General features: G+C 45.4%; 1 protein-coding gene across 1 annotated transcript in view; it reads right to left on the reverse strand.

Moving 5' to 3' along the window:
• Window positions 1-26,892, reverse strand: part of NCAPH (non-SMC condensin I complex subunit H) — a 704,755-nt gene that overhangs the window by 68,560 nt on the left and 609,303 nt on the right. Inside the window, 2 exon segments of the mRNA XM_029604457.1 lie at window positions 2,034-2,119; window positions 19,169-19,285. Coding sequence (XP_029460317.1) covers window positions 2,034-2,119; window positions 19,169-19,285 — 203 coding nt within the window.

Here is a 26,892-nt window from a genome sequence, read left to right on the forward strand (position 1 = left end):
CGAGATTTTTTGACTAAAAGGCATTTAGTCATTCCGGCCGGAGACGACTTTGAGGATTTAGACGGTGAAGGTATTAATTGTAAATGGAATAGATGTTCCATTTTTTCTTGCCGAGTAATTCGAGTTTTGGCGATCATTTCTGAACATTTATCACAGGCAGTAATGTCATGGTTTTTACCCAGACAAACTACACACTCTAAATGTGGATCGGTAATCGACATCGTTTTATTACAGACGGTACATTTTTTGAAACCGGTCGCCATTTTTTAGCTGACAGCCGTCGAGCTAAGTGGGAATTCGTGAGAGAAAAAAGTTTTCAAAAGTACTCACCAGCCGGTGGAAACAAATCTGAGAGAGAGATTTGTGAGAGAGAATATCACCTGAAGCAATATATCTATATATATATATATATGACTATTTAGTCACTTGAAAAAAACCGAAACGGCTCCTGTCCCGCGATGCTAATGGCAGCGCGGAAAAAAGAAGACTGAAGAGAGACACCTGTGGCAGAGAATATCATAGCATGCTGGGCATGCTCAGTGGCCTCTAGGGGCCAGTCAAAAGTTCTATAAACTTTGACAGAAAGTTTTCCCGCACTAAGGCTCCGTTCATGACGTCACCCATATGTGAGGACTAGCATCCTGCTTGTCCTGGGATAATTCATATTTTCCCTGAAGAATCGCTTTGTCTGTAGGGTAAAAACTTTTTTGTCAGGAGCCTTTATAAAATCTAATATCCCTTGACTCTAATGGGAATATAGGAGAATGAGATGAGAATTTGGGAGCTTTTATAAAACCATATATCCCTTAATTCTAATGGAAACATAGGAAAAGAAGGAGATGACAATCAAAGCTATTGGAGAAGAAGATTAATAGCGGACTTATTTAGAATTTTATTTATGCTATATATTTATGTGAATTAACATTTCATTTTTTTATTGTAGGTTATATGGCATGGAATGAGTGATTAGCTGGAGTGAGTGTTTTTGATTATTTTTATTGGGTTGTTATGGGCTGGGATTTGGTTCCAGAGATGAATTCTCACATGTTTGAATGTTAATTACATTGTATAAACATTATTTTTGTAATTTTATATAATACATTTATATTAGTTTAAAATTTTTGTTAATTATAATTGTTCTCTCTATTGAAATTCACTAAGTGGATTTTTAGCTTGCAGAAAGTATGTGCATACTTTCATAGAAGAGAGGCAAGTGGACAGAAATTATTTGCGTACATTTAAAACATGTGTACACTTTATGCTATCTTTTGCAGGTGTCACATGCCAGGACGTTATACTTGAGTCCAAGGCATTGCATGCCGCTAGTCCCGCGGACTTTACTGAATCAGCCCGTTAGATTGTAAGCCCTCTGGGGATAGGCAAATACCTACAGTACCTGAATGTAAACCGATGTGATATCTCAGATCGAATGTCGGTATATAAAAATAATAAATAAATAACCTACATCATGCAACTGCACTGTATGCATTAAAAATAAAAAATAATGCTGGCTATCAAAAAAATAAATTGATGCAAAAATCAAATGACAATTCTAAAAAAACAAAACATCTAAATCAATGCTGCACATGCATGCCAATGCACAGATACCAATGCTTGGGCTCGTAAGTGCAAAAAACAAACAAGAAAATACATGAAAAACCTAACAGACTTCTACCAAGGACAACTGCCAGTCAGGAGGTGATGACTGAAGGAACCCACTGAAAAAAATGAGCTGAAATGCAGATATATGAAAAAAATCACTAACACTTGAGAAAATCCATCCATTGGGAATGGCAGACAAAACAGAACTCAAGGGGGCCCTACACAATGTTGAAAATGTAGGTCAACCCACATAAGCTCAATACAGCATGTAGGAAGTTCTTCACAAAAGATCCCTTCTGGGGCTATGCCAATGTCATCACCCATTTGTGGAGATTGAATATCCTTGCTTGCCCTTTGAGAATATAGCTATTCACAGAGTATGTGTAGTAGGTAAGTGACCTCCTATAGTGGGGCATGCTGCTTCACTTTACCTTACTAGCAGGTCTCTTGTGATTCCGCTGAAGGCTCTCTCATCCATTACTGCTTCATAGTTCTTTCCATTTTGTACATCTTCACTCTAATGAAAAGAAAATATGTAGCTTTACATCTAATACCTGTGATATACAGCTTGCAATCAGTCAACCCATTCCTCGAATGATGAGAACACTGTATTTTAATTACCCTTCTACCCCACACCTAAGAGCAGTGACACACCAAAAGGCAATTCTTTTTCTTAACTCAACCCAAGCAGTGACTCTCTCCTCGCTTCCTCTGTAAATCAGCATCATCACATTGACCACCTCTGTGCCCTCCTCTCTGATACACCACTAACTGACCCCTCTCCTCCAAGCAATGATACACCATTTGGTGGACCTTTCTTCCTTTCTATAGTGCTTCCTGCAGTGCCTACCCCTTCTGTCCTCCCAACCTCACATGATAATGCTTCTAACAATGACCCAACAGCCCATCATGCAGTATCACTTCTAAGCAGTGGTCCTCACACAGTTTGAGCAGTGATGTTTCTTGGCATTGTCTATTCTCCAGGCTCCTCTGTTCTGATATTTATCTTAAACAGAGAGGCTTCCAGGCTATATCCATTCTCACCTACTGAGATGAAATTTCCTGACAGTGATGCAATCATTTTCCCATTATACTCCATTTCTTTGGAATGTTCTTCCTGCTGAAGCACATCTTACTAACAATTTGATCCCATATAAACACATAATAAAAACCTGGCTTTTTAACCAGGCTTTTGGAGTTTGATCACTATTTTTAAGTCTTACTTTGTTTTACTAGTGTTCTGATTTTATTTACATATGAAACTGACCCATTCTGACCATGTTTTGATAAAGGTCTATAAAATCACGAGTGAAGTGAAACAGGTTAATGCGAATCTGTTTACTCTTTCAAAAAATAAAAAAACTAAAGGGCATTTTATGAAGTTATTAAGTAACAAATTTAAAACAAATCTGAGAAATTACTATTTCAAATGACACACAATTAACTTCTGGAATTCACTGCCGGAGGATGTGGTAAAAGCAGTCAATGAAGCTGGGTTTAAAAAAATATTTTTACATGTTCCTGGAGGAAAATTCCATAACTAGGTCGACTTGAAGAAAGCCACTGCTTATTCTGGGCATAAGCAACATGGAATATATTTTTTATTAGGAATCCTGCCAGGTACTTGTGACCTGGATTGACCTGATGAAAACAGGATATCGGACATTGATGGACCTTGGTCTGACCCAAAAAGGCAGTTCCTTATGCTATTTTAATTAAAGTTTTTATCCATATTAGCAATTACATTTGTGTGTGTGATTTTTATCTCTGTTTATTACGGGGGTCATTTTCAAAGGAGTTACGCATGTAAATGTGACATACTATCGTAGCAATTTTCAAAAGCTATTTACTCGAGTAAAGTGCACTTACTTGAGTAAATCCTATGGACAATTCAATGGCATAGATTGTAGCAATTTTGAAAAGCCCACTTACTTGAGTAAAGTGTATTTACTCGAGCAAAAACCAGTTTTGCTCGAGTAAATGCTTTTTAAAATCTACCCCTATATGTTTTTAGTATGGTCACTTTTTTTGGCTTTAATTTGTTCCATTTTAGCTATTGGTTTTTTTTATTAATTATAATGGCATTTATGTTTTTATTTGATTGGTTGCTACTATATGATTATGTCTTTATTGCTATCCTGAATGATGAGCCTCTGGTGGGAAAACATACATTAAACTGGTAATTATGTAGGACTACTATTCTCTGAAGATGGGATTATGACTCACTACCTATTGAGCCCCAGCATATTCTCTCAAATCCTAAACTAGAGCGTTCTGAAGTTCTTGTACAATAAGCAAATCTAGTACTAGGGAAAACAGTGCCAGCAAGACCTTTGAGAGATCAAATTGCAAAAACTGCATCACCTTTGCATGGACATTATTGCTAATTAAAAGAACAGATCCCCCATCCTCTGTAGAAATGCCACTTTCTTTAGGGGAAAGCTTTGAAGGTATCCCATAAGAACATAAGACATGCCATACTGGGTCAGCGCAAGAGTACATCAAGCCCAGTATCCTGTTTCCAACAGTGGCCAATCAAAGTCACAAGTACCTGGCAAGTAGCCAAACATTAGATAAATCACAAGCTACTATTGGTTATTAATTACCATAATAGCAGTTTATGGATTTTTACTCTAGGAACTTATCCAAACCTTTTTTAAATCCAGTTACAATAACTGTTGTAATCACATCTTCTGGCATGAATTCCAGAGCTTAATTATGCGCAAAGTGAAAAAGAATTTTCTTCAATTTGTTTTAAATGAGCTACTTGCTAACTTCAGGGAGTGCCTCCTGGTCTTTCTATTATCTGAGAGAGTAAATAACCGATTTACATTAACTTGCTCAAGTCCTTTCAAGATTTTGTAGACTTCTATCATATCCCACCTCAGTTATCTCTTCTCCAAACTGAACAGCCCTTTAGCCTTACCTCTTATTTTGGTCACCCTTCCTTGCACTTTCTCCAGAGAGCTATATCCTTTTGGAGATGCTATGACCAGAATTGCACACAGTATTCAAGGTGTGGTCTCACCATGGAGTGATACAGAGGCATTACGACATCCTCCATTTTATTTGCCATTCGCTTCCTAGTTATTCCTAACATTCTGTTTGCTTTTTTGATCACCGCAGCACACTGGGCTGACAATTTCAATGTATTATCCACTATGATGCCTAGATCTCTTTCCTGGGTAGTAACTCCTAAAATAGAACCTAACATTGTGTAACTATAGCAAGGGCTATTTTTCCATATATGCATCACTTTGCACTTGTCCACGTTAAATATCATCTGCCATTTGGAAGCCCAATCTTCCAGTCTTGCAAGGTCCTCCTGCAATTCATCACAATCAGCTTGAGATTTAACTACTCTGCATAATTGCGTCATTCGCAAATTTGATCACCTCACTCGTCATACCCCCTTTCCAGATCATTTATAAATAAATTAAAAAGCACCAGTCCAAGTACAGATCCCTGTGGCACTCCACTTTTTACCTTTTTCCACTGTGAAAACTGACCATTTAACCTACTTTCTGTTTCCTGTCTTTTAGCCAGTTTGCAATCCACGAAAGGACATCGCCTCCTATCCCATGACTTTTTAGTTTTCTTAGAAGCCTCTCATGTGCGACTTGTCTAACGCCTTCTGAAAATCTAAATACACCACATCTATCGATTCACCTTTGTCCACGTTTATTCACCCTTTCAAAAAAATGTAGGAGATTTGTGAGGCAAGACTTCCCCCCTGGGTAAATCCATGTTGGCTGTGTTCAATCATTCCATGTCTATCTAAATGTTTTGTGATTTTATTCTTTATAACGGTTTCCTCGATTTTTCCAGCACTGAAGTCAGGTTCACCCATCTATAGTTTACCGGATCACCCCTGGATCTTCCAATCTTCAGGTACATAGGATTATTTTAATGATAGGTTACAAATTAATTTAAATAGGTCTGAAATTTCATTTTTTAGTTCTTTCAGAACCCTGGATATATACCACCCAGTCCAGGTGATTTACTACTCTTCAATTTGACAGTCAGGAATACCACATTTTCCAGATTCACCATTTGGTTCAGTTGATCTGAATCATCACGCATGAAAACCTTCTCCGGAACAGGTATCTTTCAAACATCCTCTTCAGTAAACACCAAAGCAAAGAAATAGTTTAACCTTTCCGCGATGGACTTATCTTCTCTAAGTGTCCCCAATACTGGCCGATCTACAATGGCTTCCAATTGAACATAGAATTCAGTACAAAATCCTTTGCACTATCCATAAAATATTACATGATGAAAATGTAGAATGGCTAAATACAACAATCCGAATTCATGCCCCACAAAGAAATCTACGATCCGCATATAAAGCCCTCTTACCAATACCTTTGTTAAAATCTGCGCGGCTTACACAAGTAAGAGACAGAGAGATATCGTTAGCAGGCCCGACATTATGGAACTCAATGCCACAGGAACTAAGAGTAATTACAGAGCACAAACGCTTTAAAATAGATCTCAAAACCTGGCTGTTTATACAAAGACAGACAGAATTGCTTTATTTTATCTGCTTTATTTCTTGAAATGGTATTTATTTTAAGATTTTTAGATACTTTATAATATAGTTATATAAGATTTAATTCTTTTTATTACTGAACTAAGGATTTTAGGGATATTAATATTTGACATTTTAATGTTTTATGTATTGTGATTATTATGTAAAATTGTATTTTAAGTGAGATGTTTGGCACTTGATCAAATTATTATTTTTTTTATACTGTTTTATATTTTGTGTCTGTTGTGAACCGTTGTGAAGGAACTGCTCTAAATGATGGTATAGAAAATTCACTAAATAAATAACACCTTGGCCATCCAATGGTCTAACAGATTCCTTCGCAGGCTTTCTGCTTCGGATATATTTTAAAAAGTTCTTACTGTGAGTTTTTGCCTTTATGGCCAACTTCTTTTCAAATTCTCTCTTAGTCTGTCTTATCAATGTCTTACATTTAACTTGCCAATGCTTATGCTTTATCCTATTTTATTCTGATAGATCCTTCGTCCAATTTTTGAAGGATTTATTTTGGCTAAAATAGCCTTTTTCACCTCACCTTTTAAACATGCTGGTAATCATTTTGCCTTCCTTCTACCTTTAATGCGTAGAATAGCTCTGTACTGTGTTAAAAAATACCATCCTAGAAGCAGTGCCCATGGCCTGTTGCACTTTTTACCCTTCAGTTTTTTTCTATTTTCCTCATTTTATCAAAGTTTCCCTTTTGAAAGTTTAGTGCTAGAGCAATGGATTTACTTACTGTCCCCCTTCCAGTCATTAATTCAAATTTGATCATATTGTGGTCACTATTGCCAAGCGACCCCACCACTGTTACCTCTCTTACCAAATCCTGTGCTCAACTGAGAATTAGATATAAAATTGTTCCCTCTCTCGTTGGTTCCTGAACCAATTGCTCCATAAAACTGTCATTTATTCCATCTAGGAACTTTCTCTCTCTAGCATACCCTGATGTTTCACTTACCCAGTCAATATTGGGGTAATTGAAATCCAATCATAAACAGAAGCACACCTTGCACATAAGCAAGTACTCAAGAACACTGGTGCAGGTAAATGAGTATATTTTCCATTCAATGGTAAATAACTGTTTTATTATTGCAAATGTTCCAATATCCTTACTGTGGCAACTCCTCTTGTAATGCATTGGATCCATGCTGGTCACTCCATCGCTGATCTCTCCTTCCTTGTATTAGAGGTGGTCTCGCCCCCCCTACGAGGTGGAGATTTTCCCGGCATGCTTGGTCGGAGAGAGCAGCGCTGGATTTTCACCCTTAACTCTGTCTCCCCTCATGGTCTCAACAAAGATATCGAATGGTATCAGTTTTACTAGGATCTTTGTTGACTGTTTTATAGGTGTCTGCCTGTTATTTACAGCATCTTGGGAGCACGGATTTTTCGTGTCCTCCTGCTTTTAAATGTCTGTCTAATGCTGAGAGCGCTCCCCTGATGCCTGCGTATAAGATATGTTAATATTTACTGTAACCGGTTCACCAGTTTCTTTGTTAATTTGTTAACCCGATTACAGGTGCTTTCCTGTCATTCTCAGCATCTCGCGAGAGCTAGCTTTCGCGCCTTTTTGCTCTTTAAATGTTTGTCAAATGCAGAGGATGCCCGCGCTCCTGATGATTGTCTATAAGGTATGTGATTACCCACTGTAACTTGTTTTTCTGCAGCCTGTCTTTTTCCATGTTTGATTACTCATGTTATATTCCAGATTTTGAATATCATCCGGTCCCTCCCGATGCAGCCACCGCGAAACACGGGACCGTATCGGGGGACCTGTAACTCTTGACTGTTACTTTGTATGGAGTTGCCACAGTAAGGATATTGGAACATTTGCAATAATAAAACAGTTATTTACCATTGAATGGAAAATATACTCATTTACCTGCTCCAGTGTTCTTGGGTAATTGAAATCCCCCATTATTACTCCATTACCAGTTTGGTTAGCTTCCCTAATTTCTCTCAGCATTTTACTGTCCATCATTTTGATCAGGTGGACGGTAGTGTTGAGATTACTTACCTGATAATCTCCTTTTCCTTAGTGTAGACAGATGGACTCAGAACGAATGGGTATAGTATGCTCGTGCTAGCAGTTGGAGACGGATCTGACGTCAGCACGGGTATATATACCCCCACAGGAAGCGTAGCAACTCAGTAATCTTCCTTGCAAAAGCTGTTATGGATGTGTGTACTGACGCTCAGTGAAATAGTGAAACAGCATTTCCCTGACCGATTGATAGTAGCTGGAGACCACCAGCATTCCCAACCGGAAGGTGTCGGCACCTGGCAAAAGGGGACGCTCTTATGTAAACAAATGACTTGGCTTACCTTGAATCGGTGAAACCCATGTACACAGGCAGCTAGGCGGGATGCTGAGTCCATCTGTCTACACTAAGGAAAAGGAGATTATCAGGTAAATAATCTCAACATTTCCTGGCGTGTAGCCAGATGGACTCAGAACGAATGGGATGTACAAAAGCTTTACTCCCAGCCTGGGCGGGAGGCTGCCTGAGAACCATGTAGTACCGCCCTCGCAAATGCTGTGTCCTCCCTGGCCTGGACATCCAGACAGTAGAACCTGGAGAAGGTATGGAGGGAGGACCATGTAGAGGCGGAGATTTCCCAGCCTCTACGTAAGCTGCTCAGATAACTTCTTTAATCCAGCGGGCGATGGTGGGCCGCGATGCTGCTTCACCTTGTTTCTTTCCGCTATGCAGGACGAACAGATGGTCCGTCTTTCGTACTTCTTGTGTCACTTCCAGATATCTGGGCAGCAATCTGCCAATGTCGAGATGGCGTAATAAACTCCCTTCTTCAGATTTCTTCAAATCTGCCGTGGTAGGCAAGGATATGGTTTGGTTAAGATGAAACTGTGAAACCACTTTAGGTAGAAAGGAGGGAACCGTACGAAGATGGATAGCCTCAGGAGTGATTCTGAGAAAGGGATCACGGCAGGACAGTGCTTGTAGCTCTGAGATGCGGCGTGCTGAGCACACCGCCAGCAAGAACACCATCTTCAAGGTTAGAGAACGGGGAGACAGGCCCCGAAGGGGTCTGAAGGTGGATCCCGCGAGGAAATCCAAAACAAGGTTGAGGTTCCATAAGGGCACAGGCCACTTCAGTGGCGGATGAACATGCTTGACTCCTTTCAAGAAGCGAGAAACATCTGGGTGCTTGGCAATGGTCTTGCCATCCCTCCTGGGACCGTAGCAAGACAGCGCAGCCACCTGAACCTTGATGGAGCTGAGGGAGAGACCCTTCTGAAGTCCATCTTGCAGGAAATCCAACACAATAGGGATTGTGGTCGCATGTGGATTGGTGCCAAGAGTGTCGCACCATGCTTCGAATCCCTCTCCAGCTCCTTACGAAGGAGAGGGATGTGGAAAACTTGTGAGCTCGGAGGAGTGTATCTATCACGGGCTCCGAGTAACCTCTTTTCTTCAGTCTAGCCCTCTCAATGGCCAGACCGTAAGAGAGAATTGAGCCGGATCCTCGTGGAGGATGGGACCTTGACGTAGAAGGTCCTGGAGAGGAGGCAGGGGAAGAGGCTCCCCTGCCAGTAGTCTTCTCATGTCCGCATACCAGGGTCTTCTTGGCCAGTCTGGTGCCACTAGAAGAACTAGGCCCCGGTGTTTCTGAATCTTGTGGATGATGGCGCCCAGCAAAGGCGTATAGCAGAGTCCCTGGAGGCCATGGCTGAACCAGGGCATCGATTCCGTGTGAGAACGGGTCGAGCTTGTGGCTGAAGTATCTGGGTACTTGAGCATTGGACTTGTCCGCCAGTAAATCCATGTCCGGAATCCCCCAGTGATCCACAATCATCTGGAAGGCTGTGGGTGACAGCTGCCACTCTCCCGGATTTAGGCTTTCTCTGCTGAGGAAGTCTGCCGTGGTGTTGTCCTTCCCGGCAATGTGGACGGCGGAGATGTCCTGAAGATTCACCTCTGCCCAAGCCATCAGTGGGGCGATCTCCAGAGATACTTGTCGGCTTCTGGTTCCGCCCTGACGGTTGATGTATGCCACCGTGTTGGCGTTGTTGGACATCACTCTGACTGCTCTGTTCTTCAGTCTGTGAGCAAATCGAAGGCATGCCAATCGGAATGCCCGAGCCTCTAGACGGTTGATGTTCCACGCTGACTCTTCTCTGTTCCACCGCCCTTGTGCGGTGAGTCCTTCGCAGTGTGCCCCCCAGCCGCAGGCTGGCATCTGTGGTGTGCAGAGTCCACTTGGGGGAGGACATCTTCGACCCCCTGCTCGTGTGGTCAGACTGCAACCACCACCGTAACTGGGTCCGTACTCTGGCAGGCAGAGGTAGGTGCGTGGAATAGTTCCGGAAACAGGGGCTCCATCGAGAGAGCAGGAAGCGTTGCAGAGGTCTCATATGGGCCCTTGCCCAAGGTACCACTTCCAGGGTGGATGCCAGGAGACCAAGAACCTGCAGATAATCCCAAGCTATGGGCCGACTGGCTCCCATCAAGTACCAGATACGCGTCTGAAGTTTTAACCTTCTCTTGGTAGTGAGACTGACTGTGTCTGCCTGGGTGTCGAACTGTACTCCCAGGTATTCCAGCGACTGGGAAGGCTGTAGGCAACTCTTGCTGAGGTTGATTACCCAGCTCAAGCTTTCCAGAAGGGCGATCACTCTGTCGGTTGTCCGATGGCTCTCCTCTCGTGATTTCGCCCTGATCAGCCAATCGTCTAGGTAGGGATGGACCTGAATTCCTTCCTGTCTGAGTGCCGCTGCCACCACTACGACCACCTTGGTGAAGGTCCGCGGTGACGTGGCCAACCCGAAGGGCAGAGCCTGGAATTGGAAGTGGCGTCCTAGAACTTTGAAGCGTAGGTAGCGCTGATGATCCGGATGGATCGGGATATGCAGGTAGGCTTCCGACAAGTATAATGCCATGAGGAATTCTCCTGGCTGTACTGCGGTCTTGACGGAGCGCAGAGTTTCCATGCGAAACCTCGGGACCCTTAAGTATCGATTGACTGACTTGAGGTCCAGTATAGGCCGAAAGGTGCCCCCTTTCTTGGGTACCATGAAATAAATGGAATAATGTCCAGAATTCACTTCTCATGCAGTGACTGGGATGATGGCTTTCAAGGACAGGAGCCTCGCCAGGGTAGCTTCCAATGCTGCCTTCTTGTGTATAGGACATGAAGATTCCACAAACTTGTCCGGAGGAAGGTGATGAAAGTCCAGATAATACCCCTCTCGGATGATGGCGAGGACCCACTGCTCCGACGTAATCTCGACCCATCTGGGGTAGAAGGGGGTTAACCTGCCCCCTATGTCTCCGTCCCCCAGATGAATCGGCGGATTCTCATTGTGAGGCGCGGCCGGGACCTGAGCCCGGGCCTGCTCCCCTCTTGCGCTGCTTGGTCCGAAAGGACTGATTCCGGGCCTGAGGACGAGGTGCCTGGTAGCGACTCCTGTAGGAATGAAGCGCTGGGAGCTTCTACCCCTGGAGGGCCTTGGAAAGGCGCTCTGGTTCCTTCTGAACCGATCTTCCGGCAGTCGAGGTACTGGAGAGGCGCCCCATGTGCTGGCCAGTTTATCAAGGTCGCTGCCAAACAGGAAAGAGCCCTTAAAGGGCAATCTGGTGAGGCGTGTCTTCGAAGGAGCATCGGCCGACCATTTCCGGATCCAGAGCTGCCTCCTGGCGGCTATGGAGGATGAGATCCCCTTGGCTGTTGTCCGGACTAGGTCTGATGCCGCATCCATGAGGAACGAGAGAGCTGACTCCATGTCTGCTGCTGGAGCGTTGTTCCTGACCTGTGACAAACAGGAACGCGTCACCACTGTGCAGCAGGTTGCGATCCGCAAAGATAAAGCTGCCACCTCAAAAGTGTGTTTCAGAATGGCGTTCAGTCGCCGGTCATGAGGCTCCTTGAGGGCCGCCCCCCCCCCTCAAGTGGAATGGTAGTGCGCTTGACCACAGCGCTAATCAAGGCGTCCACCTGAAGGAACGCCAGCAGCTCCTGGATAGCCGGTGCCAGGGGGTACATGCCTGTCAGGGCCCGACCCCCTTTGAATGAGGCCGCTGGTGCAGCCCATTCTTGTTGTGCTGCTTGCAAGAATGGAAAATGGCGGGCTGTAGGACGAAGACCTTCCAGCAGGGGGTTCTGCGCAGAGGGTACCGTAGCGCTGGGACCTGTAATATCCAACTCCGCCAGGCACTGAGACACCAGGTCGGAGAGATCCTCTTTAGGGAAGAACCGCCTCATGGTTCTATATGGCTCAATCCCTGAGGGAAGTTCCCCCTCGTCCGGGAGTTCGGACTCATCCGGTGAAACCTCCTGGTCCGACTGATCCGGACTGTCTAGCGGCGGGAGGTCCCGCTCACGAGAAGGGCGTGAGGGTCCAGGAACAGGATCCGCTGGAGCCACAACCGCAGCAGCAGCCACAGCAGCCGCCGCAGTCGCAGCCACAGCAGGAACAACAGAAACAGCAGGAACAACAGGAACAGCAGGAACAGCAGGAACCGCAGGGCCTGGACGGGAAGCCGTTTGCATCTGTACAAAGGCATGAATCCCCTTAAAGAGATCCACCCAGGAAACTGAAGCAGTCTCTAATCGTCGGGGTACAAAATCCCCGGGATTCCAGATTGGTCGAGACTGCCCGCTAAATCCGGGGTAGCCCCTGGGGAACTGTCAGCAAATCGTGGCTGAGACCGGTCCTGGCCCGAGGGTCCCACGGCCTCCTCACATTGGGCACATAGGGAGTCTGGCTCTTCACTGTGCGTGGCTCTAAGCTGGCATGCGGAGCAGAGGCCGAGGGCTTTAATGCCGGAGGCAGGAGGCGCCCCCGCTGAAGACGCTGAGGCGTTCTGTTCCATTGAAAAGTATGCGCATAATGATATGTGGCAGCAATAAACGCCTAATATAACAGGCGCAGAATAATATGCGACAGCAATATACGCTTAATATAACAGGCACACAATAATATGCGGCAGCAATATACGTATAATATAACAGGCGCACAATAATATTCGGCAGCAATATACGCTTAATACAACAGGCGCACAATAATATGCGGCAGCAAGATACGCTCAATGGTATTCAATATGCTCTCAGCAATATGCAGTTATTAATACACGCTCAATGGTATTCAATATGCTCTCAGCAATATGCGGTTAGCAATACACGCTCAATGGTATTCAATATGCTCTCAGCAATATGCGGTTATTAATACACGCTCAATGGTATTCAATATGCTCTCAGCAATATGCGGTTAGCAATACACGCTCAATGGTATTCAATATGCTCTCAGCAATAAGCGGTTAGCAATACACGCTCAATGGTATTCAATATGCTCTCAGCAATAAGTGGTTAGCAATACACGTTCAATGGTATTCAATATGCTCTCAACAATAAGCGGTTAGCAATACACGTTCAATGGTATTCAATATGCTCTCAGCAATAAGCGGTCAGCGCACAATGATGTATATAATATGCGCTTAGTCATAGACAGGCGCCTATCACGGGCGCTCAATACCTGAACAAGGCCAACAAAATGGCGCCCTCCACGGCGTGCCGCCTACAGACCACGCCGCCGATCCTCGGTTCCTCGGAGACCAAAAGTAAGAGATGTACGCCTTACCTGATCCTCGGCGCTTCCCGGCTGGAACCCGGGTGGTCTCCGGCTGCGGGGGGAGAGGGTAAGTACCTTCACCGCCGCGTTTGAGGATATGCACCCGCTGCCTCGTCCACGCCGGGACCGAGGTGCCTCGCTCGCCACACCCGAGCCTCGCCCGGGGGCTACGTCCCTGCCACGATTCGGCCACTGGACCGAGGTCTTAAACCTCCGGGGGATCACGGAAATCACCCTGGGAATCTCTACTGGGGGAGGGACCCCAAGGGTATCACCGCAGGAGTGCGGGGCTCGATGTTGCAGTAGAAATTTAGTAAGAAGAAAGTAGAAAGTAGAAAGTAGAAAGTAGATTGGAAACACGCTCAGCGAGCGTGCAGGCTCTCCAAACTGCTTTGGAGACGGAAATTACTGAGTTGCTACGCTTCCTGTGGGGGTATATATACCCGTGCTGACGTCAGATCAGTCTCCAACTGCTAGCACGAGCATACTATACCCATTCGTTCTGAGTCCATCTGGCTACAAGCCAGGAAATATACTATTATCACTATACTCTTCCCTAACACACAATGGATTTCTACCCATAAAGATTCAATTGTGCATTTAGTCTCATGCAAGATCTTTATCCTGTGGGATTCTATGCCATCCTGGACATAAAGCGCCACCCTGCCACCAAGATACTCCTCTCTATCACTGCCTATAATTTGTACCCTGGCATAGCACTGTCCCATTGGTTATCCTCCTTCCAAAATGTTTCTGAGATACCAATTAAGTCTATGTCATTATTCACTGCTATACACTCTAATTCTCCAATCTTACTTTTTAGAATTCTGGCATTAGCATACAAACATTTAAAAGTGTGTTTTTTGTTTGTATTTACATTCTGGTTTTCAGTTGATAGGGATAAATTGGGATCTTTTAGCTCAGGTGAGTTTTTAATTATAGGCACTTTGATTACTTTTCTTATTATTGGAACCTCTCTGTTGAGATGCCCTAACTCTAATGCTTCATTAGTATCCTTTTGTTGAGATTGTGGACCCTTTCTCCATGACATTATGAAGTTCGTCTCAAAGATGGAGCCCCTGAGAAATTGTCAGCGGAAGGCAGTGCAAGCAAAGAAAACCAAACAAAATATTAATTCCTACCAGTCCATGTTCCTCTGGAATTCAGTCTTTGGAAGGTAGCTGAATTGTGAAAAGTACTGGATCTGGAACAGGCTGGATTAAGATTTGACCGTAGCTGGATCTAGTTGAAGCAGGCTCAGAACAAAGCTGGATCAAGCTGAAGCTGGTTCAGGACGAAGCTGGAACAAGCTCACAGACCTCAAAAATGAAGCTGGGGCAGACTGGCAGACCTCACTCACCCACGACTGTTGCCAGGACAAAGAAATCCAAGACCGTTGCTGTTTTAAATCAGGTCCAAAGCTCCCAATGACAGTTCTTTGCCTCGAACCCTAAAACTCAGCTGCCGCCGCTTTAAGACATCCAATGACGTCACTGTCTCGCTCGCAAGTCCTGAGGGGCCTGCACCGACACTGCTGACCCGAGCAACGCGATCGACCCACAACGCCCAGGGAACGCGGCGGTGGACCCTGATGCTGAGAACGGAGCGTCCAGACCTGCCGGAGCAGGTGGGTGTTGTGTCCGTTGGTTCCCGACGCCCTCTCTCCGCCCTCCTCACCTCTTTGGCGCCTCCCTCTTCGGCTGCGGGAAGATTGGCTGCAGCGGCGTCTTCCTGCCAAGGTCCTCCGGCGTCCCCGGACCAGCTCCACGCAGCTAACCGCCATGTTTCCTGGAGGCCTAGGGGCGTGCGGCGCGGCCCCAACTGAAGTACCGGTGATGGCGCAAACCTTGGGGGTGTCCCCTGAAGATGACATCACTCACGACAGATATTTAAGGTCTTAGAATTTGCTGACACATCGAGTTCGCAAAGAATGACAACAGACTCGCTTTGACTTTCCAAGCTACTCTGCCTCCTCGGACTAACCAGGGGTACCCGCTCCTCGGGGACCTCGTTCTCTCTCTTACTTTGTAGATTGCAGTCTGGAACCGGTACTCGCTCCTCGAGGACCCTTGCTCCTGGACTTCTTCGAATTCACTTCTGCCAGGAAGTCAGCACTGCCTACATCATCTGTGAGTTACCATCGCTCTCTCAGAGCTTTCCCTGGAACCAGGTACTCGCTCTTCGAGGGTCTATACATTCCAGCTCCTGGGCTTCTATGAGACATTGTGTGAGTCTTACCATCAGGTTCGGTACATGAACTCTGCTTACCCTGCCTACTCACTAATTTTCAGTTTCTCTTCAGCTCAGCCTCCAGGGATCGCTGTTCCAGCTTCTGAAGGACTACAGCCTAGCCGGGCATTCCAGCTCACTACTATCACCCTCTGGTGGTTCAGTATACTGTCTAATAAAAGAACTAGTGTGTGTCTGTCTCCATACTCTGAGCCTGACCGGTGGTCTCTTTCGGGATCTTCCCCGGGGGCGTGGTCTTCTGCCACTGGTCCAAGGATCCACCCACAACACTAAATACTATAGATGGCTAACTCCTATCTGATTGCTCCTCCCATCAGACAGCGGTTTCATTACAGTGGGAAGACCCGGCCGCCGCGAATCGTGGCCAGGTTTTCTAACACCTTTGAAGATACCTCCCTCCGAACCATGCAATGCTGAGCGACTGTTGGCTTTCCTCTTTGCTCTAGTTTAAAAGCTGCTCTATCTCCTTTTTAAGGTTAATACCAGCAGTTTGGTTCCACCCTGGTTAAGGTGGAGTACACCCCGTCGGAAAAGACGCCCCTTTCCCCAAAAGGTTTCCCAGTTCCTTACAAAAAACGGAATCCCTCTTCCTTGTACTATTGCTCATCTGCAGAGCGCTGCCTCTGCGGATCTGCATGTGGAACAGGAAACATTTCAGAAAATGCTTTTGGATTTCTCATCATGCTCTTATCTATGTCCCCACACAGAAGAATTTTAGGTTATCCTTGGCAACAGTTAGGGTACTAGAGCACTCTACTGGTTGGAACAGTCCTAGGGAATTGGCTGGATAAGAGGAGGAGGAGATATCCAGCAGAGGTTCTGGATTTTAGCTTTCTACCTTACAGGCCAATACAGAAAATGCACAAAAGAGCCAGTGAGCGCCCAGGCCACTCTCCTGGGCGCGTGACTCAGGAGGGTGGCCTATGCAAATTATGGCCCACGGGAAAAAGAGGCGCTAGGGACACTAGCGCGTCCCTAGCACCTCCTTTTTGACAGGAGCGGCGGCTGTCAGCGGGTCTGACAGCCGATGCTTAATTTTGCCGGCATAACCCGCTGGCCGATTTTACTTTTTTTTTTTGGGCCTCCAACTTAATATCGCTATGATATTAAGTTGGAGGGTGTACAGAAAAGCAGTTTTTTCTGCTTTTCTGTACATTTCCCCGGTGCCGGCAGGCGTTCATTTTTGAAAGTAAAACGTGCGGCTTCGCTGCACATTTTGCTTTCTGGATCGCGCGGGAATAACTAATAGGGCCATCAACATGCATTTGCATGTTGCGGGCGCTATTAGTTACGGGGGGGGGGGGGGGGGGGGGGGGGGGGGGTTGGCCACGCGTTTTTTGACGCGCTATTACCCCTTACTAAATAAGGGGTAAAACTAGCACGTCAAAAAAGCGCATCCAAACCCGGGCTAACAGTGCGCTCCACTGGAGCTGTCAAACCCGCTGACAGCCGCCACTCCTGTCAAAAAGGAGGCGCTAGGGACACGCTAGTGTCCCTAGCGCCTCTTTTTACCGCGGGCCCTAATTTGCATAGGCCATCCTCCTGAATCGCGTGCCCAGGAGAGTGGCCTGTGCGTGTGCCGGCTCTCCCACACGTTTTTCTGTATCGGCCTGTAAGGTAGAAAGCTGAAATCCAGAACCTCTGCTGGATAGCTCCTCCTCTTATCCAGCCAATTCCCTAGGACTGTTCCAGCCAGTAGAGTGCTCTAGTACCCTAACTGTTGCCAAGGATAACCTAAAATTCTTCTGCTCCACCAGAGCGCACTGTACTGTATCGGCCCGTAAGAGCCTAAATTTGGCTTCCAGAACCTCCCTCCCACATTTTCCTATGTCGTTGGTGCCCCATGTACCATGACAGCCGGCTCCTCCCCAGCACTGTCTAAAATCCTATCTAGGTGACACGCGAGGTCCACCACCTTCGCACCAGGAATGTTACCATGCGATCCTTACACCCACCAGCCACCCAGCTGTCTACAATCTAATCAAATCACAAACTATACTGCCGACGTAACCCTTCCGTCCTGGGCAGTAGCCCTTGGAGACCCATCTTCAGTGTTAAAGGACAATGCTTCAGGATCATTTCCTGCTGCACCAGGTTGATGCTCTCCTATCATGAGACCTTCATCCTCCAAGGCAGCCCGAGAGCTCCCAGACTGGAGTCGGGAGTTGGCTACTATGTCCCTGAAGGTCTCATCTATATACCTCTCTGTCTGCTCCTCCAGATCGGACTTGTTCTCTGAGAGACAGGAGCTCTTTGCATCAGATGCACATGTACAATTTCTGGTGGGTAAAAAATCATATATGTGACACTCAATTCAAAAGACTGGGAGGCCCCACTCTTGCTACTGGACTGCTGCCTCCATCATAAATTTTTTCTGTTCCTAATTAAGTTTTAGGTTGCTATGGGAGTAGGAATGCATACAATTAGGATCCTTTAAATGTATTAGTGTATTCACTATATATATCTGGTAGTGACCTACAAGGGAATGATCAAATTCTTGATAATGTGTAGAGAATTTCTGAGTTTAATTTAAAAAGCTTTTTTTTTTCTTTTAAACTGTGAAAGTGACATTTACCTATAAAGTAAAGGATGAGCTACGGGTGAGTGGGAAAAGGATGGGAGGGTTGGGAAATGCAAACACACAAACTTCTGTTTGTTGCCTACCTTTCTGACTACCTATTTAAAACCAAAACAGACGAACACACTAAATAAAATACCCCAATACTTTACTTTTCTCCAATACTTTTAAGTTTTAAAAGTTTCTCCAAGCAGCACTTACTGATTCTTTTCAGCCACCAGCAAGGTGATCCTCTCCTTTCCCTCCTTTCCTCTCATCTCTAACACTCTGTTACTGGAATACAGTTGATGGTTCCCTATTAACCTAGAGTGAGACTCAAAACATCTACCTATAATGTGTAAGAATTAATTTTTAAAATGAGAATATACCACTGGCATGAAATGAACAGACCTTTTTATAGCTCTGACAGAGGAGAGCACATATTGTGCCAACTCATGCCTACATAGAATAAATCTGGATTACAGTAGAAAAAGTAAAAGAATAATGACCTTTGGATAGGGAGGGATTCAGAATTATACAACATATTGTAACATTAATGCATGAAATCTTATGGTGCCTCTTGATGGCAGACAAAGCCTATTTATTGTGGGACCCTCACCTCATTCTCAGCCTGTTCCTCCTGTCCAACTGTCAGCAGGTTCCACATGCTGTATTTTAACCTCTTCATATCCATTTTTTTGGCTACCTTAGCATATTGAAGTTCAATCTTGTTCACCTAGAATTGAATTCAGAATCAAAAAGGAAAAGAACCCCCAGCCCCATGCTACAGGGACAATTCCAGAAACATTTACCACTTCATAACAGATAAAACAGTTACTTATCTGTGACAAACCTTACAAAAGGTGTTTTATCTAGCACCACTCTTTGGATATACCATATATACACCATATTTTATTTATTGTTTTATATACCGTCATTCCATGTGAAAATCATTAGTTCAGAACTGTACATAGAACAGGCCCTATCCAATTTCAGTTTTCCCCCACATAAACAAAGGCATTTGTATAAAACCAAAGAAAAAGGTCACAGATATGTAACTTAGTGTTCAGTAGATTTTCTCTACATTACCTCCCACCAACTGTTTGAATTACTACAAACCAGTACCTATAAGGATGGGCATCTGCTTTATAACACTATGAGGGCTGAGGCCCTGTCAATGATATAATATAGGAAGTTCACAAAATGTGTAAGCTTTTCAAACCTGGACTTCTTGCTTCTTCAAACTGCTCGAGGTTGCTTGGACTCTTACTACTAAGAATTTCTATAGCATTATTAGACATATAGAGGATAATTTTCAATAGTGTACATAAACTTAGCACATATATGCATACGTAGTACAGACATGCTAAAATTATGCATATATATTATAAACTGTGCAATGGGGGGAGCAAATTATTTATGGTCCCACAGCTCTTGGGCTACAGGTCATGATAGTAAGCTGCCTAGCCCACTAGGCTTGTATCTAACATGACCACCAGCCAGTTAGGGTGCTCCTGACAGCCTCTCCATTATGGCACATAGGATGGCATGAACCACCTCGTAACCCTGAGACTGTAAAGATTACAGTGCCAAGAACAATTGCATTTGAGTCCTGGATCAAGGGACCAACTCCAGTGGCCACCATTAACTTCAAGTGCCAGAGATAGCACATGTTGCTTACCTGTAACAGGTATTCTCACAGGACAGCAGGATGTTAGTCCTCACATATAGGTGACATCATAGGATGGGAGCCTAATCACAGAACACTTTTGTCAAAGTTTCTAGAACTTTGACTGGCACCTACTGGGCATGCCTAGCATGGCACTAAACCTGCAGCCAGCAAGGGTCCCCCCCCTTCAGTCTTGTTTATAGCTACAGAAAGTGCCGAAAAATAAAATAAGAAAACAAACCCAACACCGTGGGGTGGCTGGCGGGTTTCGTGAGGACTAGCATCCTGCTGTCCTATGAGAACACCTGTTACAGGTAAGCAACATTTGCTTTCTCACAGGACAAGCAGGATGGTAGTCCTCACATATGGGTGAGTACTAAGCTGAGGATGTTCGAAAAATGCACCAAATGTACCCAAGATGTGCAATAGGCACAAGGACTGGGGTGGAATTTGGTAGACGGCATCCTGAACCTTAACGGGCAGGCGGAAGAGTGTTGGTATGTTAAGTTGTAAAAAGGTTGCGCAAGATAGATTGGCCGAAGATGGAATCTTGTCTTCCGGCCTTGTCTAAGCAATAATGGGCTGTAAAGGTAAGGAGAGAACTCCAGGTAGCTGCCCTGCAAATGTCAGGAAGCGGCACCGAGCGTAGGTGTGCTACTGAAGTCGCCATGGCCGTCACAGAGTGTGCTTTAACATGGTCTTGAAGTGGAATGCCTGCTTGCTGATAGCACAAGGATATGCAGTCCGCTAACCAGGAGGAGAGAGTCTGCTTACCCAATTTGGTGGAAAGGAAAGAGACAAACAATTGAGTGCTTTTCCTGTGGGCAGCTGTACGGTCTAGATAGAATGCTAGAGCACGTTTACAATCAAGGATATGCAGAGACTGTTCTCCTGGATTGGAGTGAGGCCTGGGAAAGAAGGTAGGTAGTATAATGGATTGATTAATGTGAAACTCCGATACTACCTTAAGTAAGAACTTAGGGTGAGTGCGGAGTACTGCCCAGTCCTGCAGAAGTTTAGTGTAAGGCGGATAGGTAACTAGGGCCTGTAACTCACTAACTCTGCAAGCAGATGTTATTGCCAGAAGAAAAATCACTTTCCATGTGAGATAGCGAAGATCACAGGATTGGAGAGGTTCGAATGGTGGTTTCATGAGCCGACCCAAAACCAGATTGAGGTCCCAAGAAGGGGCCGGAAGGTGCAGTGGAGGCTTGAGGTGAAGCAAGCCCTTCAGAAAACGTGTTACGAGGGGTTGTACTGAAATAGGAATGTCCCCGATACCTTTATGGAAGGTGGCTACCGCACTGACATGCATTCTGATGGAGGAAGTTTTTAGACCTGATTCTGACAAGTGCCAGAGATAGTCTAGAAACTTCGTGGAGGAACAGGTAAAGGGATCAAGGGATTGAGAAGAACACCATGATTTAAACCTGTTCCATTTGTAAAGATAAGATTTTCTTGTGGAAGGCTTCCTTGAAGCAATCAGGACATGGGAAACTGGCTCTGAAAGGTTAAGTGGCTGAAGAATTAACCTCTCAACATCCAGGCCATCAGGGACAAGGCCTGAAGATTGGGGTGGCGTAGGCACCCGTTGTTCTGAGTGATCAGAAGCGGGTCCTTTCCCAAGGAAATGTGCATGCGAATGGAGAGGTCCTGAAGTATTGGAAACCACGCTTGGCGAGCCAAGTAAGGTGCTATCAGGATCATGCTTCCACTGTCCTGACTTAACTTCACGAGAGTCTTCGAGAGAAGTGGAAGTGGAGGGAATGCATATAGGAGACCAGTTGCCCATGAGAGGGAGAACGCATCTCTTGGCTGAGAGTGTTGGCTGCGAATGAGAGAGCAAAAGTTCTCTACTTTGTGGTTTTGAGGTGACGCAAAGAGGTCTATGTGAGGATAACCCCAACGTTGGAATATTGAGTCCGCCACTGTGGGCTCGAGAGACTACTTGTCCGTTTGAAAGGCGCGACTCAGCTTGTCTGCCAACACATTGTCCACTCCCGGCAAGTAGGTGGCCCTGAGGTACATCGAATGGGAGAGGGCCTCCGCCCATATCTGCGCAGCTTCCTGACACAGTAGGTAGGAGCCCATCCCTCCCTGTTTGTTGATGTACCACATGGCCACCTGGTTGTCCGTCTGAATCAGGATGACCTGGTTGGAAAGGTGATCCTGAAATACCCTGAGAGCATATCTGATTGCTCGCAGCTCCAGGAAACTGATTTGGTGTTTGGCTTCCTCTGGAGACCAAGGTCCTTGTGTCTGCAAATTGGCGACATGAGCTCCCCAGCCAAGATTGGAAGCATCGGTGCTGTGAATTATTTGAGGGTCTGGAGCCTGGAAGGGTAGGCCTTGGAGGAGATTGATCTGATTTTTCCACCAGGCTAGTGACTGACGAAGTGGGTTGGTGATGTGGACAATGGTCGATAGAGGCTGGATGGATTGAGTTCATTGTGACTGTGGCGTCCACTGCATGACTCTCATGGCCAAGCGGGCCATTGGGGTAACCTGTACTGAGGACGTCATGTGTCCCAGCAGGATGAGGAAGTGGCGTGCAGTCGAGTTCTGCTGAGACTGTAGCTGGTGTGTGAGAGAAATGAGAGAGAGAGAGCTCTCTGTCAAGGCAGAAATGCCTTTGCTTGAAGGGTGTCCAAGTCTGCCCCTATGAAGGACAAAGTCTGAGATGGAACTAAGCAGGATTTCTCGTAGTTGATGAGAAATCCTAGCGAAATCAGTGTGTGTAAGGTAAGATGTAGGGATGACAGAGCAGTTTGCTGAGTGGAAGCCCTGATCAACCAAACGTCTAGATAGGGGTAGACATGAACACCTTGAGTCCTGAGGAAGGTTGCTACTACTACGAGGCACTTGGTGAAGACTCATTGTGCATATGCTAGGCCGAATGGTAGCATTCGGTACTGATAGTGCTTGGGGCCTACCAGAAATCTCAGAAATTTGCGATGAGATGATTATTGCAATGTGTGTGTACGCATCCTGGAGGTCAAGAGAGCAGAGCCAGTCTCCTCTTTGCACAAGAGGAAGAAGGGAACCCAAGGTTAACATCTTGAACTTTTCTTGGTGGAGGTACTTGTTGAGGCCACGTAGGTCCAGAATTGGTCGAACACCGCCTGATTTTTTGGGGATTAGAAAGTACCGGGAATAGAATCCTAAGCCTTGTTGGGAATAGGGAACTGGTTCTATTGCTCTGGACTGGAGGAGGAGGGAGACCTCCTGTTCCAGGAGTAGTGAGTGGTCGGATGTTCCCCATGTCAGCAGAGGTGGGGAGTCTGGTGGGATGGAGAGAAAGTTCAAGTAATAACCCTGAGAGATTATGGCAAGGACCCACTGGTCTGAGGTGATTGTGTGTCACCTGTTGTGGAAATGGCACAATCGACTTCCTGCTGGTATCTGAGGCAGTGGAAGCTGGTTGCTGCTCTCTAAGCATGAGTCAAAAGCTGGAAGCAGGGCCCGGCTGAGGAGCTGCTTGTGGCTTTTGTTTCTGAGGTTGACGAGACTGGGTATTTTGGAAAGGTCTCGTGGAACGAGTTCTAGACGGTGGTGGGTAAGACTTCTTTGGACGGAAGAATGACTTTTTAGTATCCTTCCTGAATGGCTGTTTGGAAGAATACTTGGAAGGCATCAGAGAGAGTTGGTGAAGGGTCTCATGATGCTCCTTGAGTTCCACCACCATCCGTTGAATCTGTTCGCCAAACAGATTGTCTCCTATGCAGGGCAGATCAAATAATCTGTCTTGTACTTCAGGGCGCAAGTCCGAAGACTTAAGCCAGGCCCATCTTCTTGCAGAAATAACAGCTGCAGATACCCTGGAAGCAGTGTCGAAGATATCATAAGATGATCTTATTTCATGCTTCCCTGCCTCAAAACCCTTGTGTACCAGGGTTTCAAGCTGTTCCTGGAACTGTTGAGGAAGGGACTCTGCAAAGTCCTGTATCTGCTTGAATAAGACCCTATTATATTGGGTCATATAGAGCTGGTAAGAGGCAATATGAAAGATGAGCACTGAACCCTGGAAGACATACCGGCCAATGGCATCCAGGAATTTCTGCTTCTTACCTGAGGGGGGGGGGGAAGGAAGAATGGGGTTTTGAGCGTCGTGCCCTCTTTTGGGCAGATTCTACAACCACAGATTGGTGATCCAGCTGAGGTTTCTGGAACCCTGGGGCTGACTGTACCAAGTAAGTGGTATCTGCCTTTCGGTTGACTGGGGCTACGGAACCAGGGTGTTCTCAATTCTTTTTGAGAAGATCTAAAAGAACTTCGTGAATAGAGATGGAGGTTATTTCCTTGGGAGCATCCAGAAATTATAACAGCTCCATCATTTGGTGCCTATCATCTTGCTCAGTCTGTAATTGGAAGGGAACCAATTCAGACATTTCCTTCACAAAATTTATGAAGGACAAGTCCTCTGGAGGAGAACGCTTCCTACTTTCAGTAGGAGAAGGTGGCGATGGTAAATCATCGTTGACTTGAGATGAATAGTCAGTCCAAGTGTCATAGGGATCAGCACCTGCCCCTCTAGGAACCTGAGAAGGACGGGATAATGGTATTCCTGAAGGTCCTTGTCTAGGCTCTGAAGGCATCGAGTGCACCGGTGCAGGCATCGAGGGCATCGATGGATGGATCAGTGGCACCAATGGGCGCATCGGCATCGATGGCTGAGGTATTGGCAGGACTCCCGATGGAGGAATGCGAAACGGTGTTTCTGCTCCCGATGACAGGGTAAGTGGGGAAGGCACCGGAGCCATTGGTGACCCAGGATCCATTGGTGGAAAAGCGGCTATAAGCACTTCCATCTTCAAGAGCAGCGGTGCCAATGCTGCCGGATTGGGATCGATGGTCGGTTCCGCGAATGGCACTGATTTCGGCACCGGGGGAAATTGAAGTGTGTGCGCATCGCCTTATCGATGGCCTCCTGAACCATCTGGTCCAGTTCTTCACGGAGACCTGGAGCAAGCAGCCCCGGCTCCAAAAGGGAAGAAAGAGGCAGAGGCATAGCCGGAGGGATCACCATCTTGACCACCTGGTCAAGATGGTGAGACGGACAGTGAAATGCTAAGAGAAATTAGGGAAGCAAACCAAATTGGTAGTGTGGTAATAATGGGAGACTTCAATTACCCCAATATTGACTGGGAATGTATCATCAGGTCATGCTAGAGAGATAACGTTCCTGGATGGAATAAATGATAGCTTTATGGAGCAATTGGTTCAGGAACCGACGAGAGAGGGAGCAATTTTAGATCTAATTCTCAGTGGAACACAGGACTTGGTGAGAGGGGTAACGGTGGTGGGGCCGCTTGGCAATAGTAATCATAATATGATCAAATTTGATTTAATGACTGGAAGAGGAACAGTATGCAAATCCAAGGCTCTCGTGCTAAACTTTCAAAAGGGAAACTTTGATAAAATGAGAAAAATTGTTAGAAAAAAACTGAAAGGAGCAGCTACAAAAGTGAAAAATCTCCAAGAGGCGTGGTCATTGTTAAAAAATACCATTCTAGAAGCACAGTCCAGATGTATTCCACACATTAAGAAAGGTGGAAAGAAGGCAAAACGATTACCGGCATGGTTAAAAGGGGAGGTGAAAGAAGCTATTTTAGCCAAAAGATCTTCATTCAAAAATTGGAAGAAGGATCCAACAGAAGAAAATAGGATAAAGCATAAACATTGGCAAGTTAAATGTAAGACATTGAGAAGAAAGGCTAAGAGAGAATTTGAAAAGAAGTTGGCTGTAGAGGCAAAAACTCACAGTAAAAACGTTTTAAAATATATCCGAAGCAGAAAGCCTGTGAGGGAGTCAGTTGGACCTTTAGATGATCGAGGGGTTAAAGGGGCACTTAGAGAAGATAAGGCCATCGCGGAAAGATTAAATGATTTCTTTGCTTCGGTGTTTACTGAAGAGGATGTTGGGGAGGTACCCGTAATGGAGAAGGTTTTCATGGGTAATGATTCAGATGGACTGAATCAAATCACGGTGAACCTAGAAGATGTGGTAGGCCTGATTGACAAACTGAAGAGTAGTAAATCACCCAGACCGGATGGTAAACACCCCAGAGTTCTGAAGGAACTGAAATTTCAGACCTATTAGTAAAAATTTTGTAACTTATCATTAAAATCATCCATTGTACCTGAAGACTGGAGGATAGCTAATGTAACCCCAATATTTAAAAAGGGCTCCAGGGGCGATCCGGGAAACTACAGACCGTTAGCCTGATTTCAGTGCCAGGAAAAATAGTGGAAAGTGTTCTAAACATCAAAATCACAGAACATATAGAAAGACATGGTTTAATGGAACAAAGTCAGCATGGCTTTACCCAGGGCAAGTCTTGCCTCACAAATCTGCTTCACTTTTTTGAAGGAGTTAATAAACATGTGGATAAAGGTGAACCGGTAGATAAAGTATACTTGGATTTTCAGAAGGTGTTTGACAAAGTTCCTCATGAGAGGCTTCTAGGAAAAGTAAAAAGTCATGGGATAGGTGGCGATGTCCTTTCGTGGATTGCAAACTGGCTAAAAGACAGGAAACAGAGTAGGATTAAATGGACAATTTTCTCAGTGGAAGAGAGTGGACAGTGGAGTGCCTCAGGGATCTGTATTGGGATCCTTACTTTTCAATATATTTATAAATGATCTGGAAAGAAATACGACGAGTGAGATAATCA

The sequence above is a fragment of the Rhinatrema bivittatum genome, chromosome 5 (genome assembly GCF_901001135.1).
Source record: "Rhinatrema bivittatum chromosome 5, aRhiBiv1.1, whole genome shotgun sequence".
NCBI lineage: Eukaryota > Metazoa > Chordata > Amphibia > Gymnophiona > Rhinatrematidae > Rhinatrema > Rhinatrema bivittatum.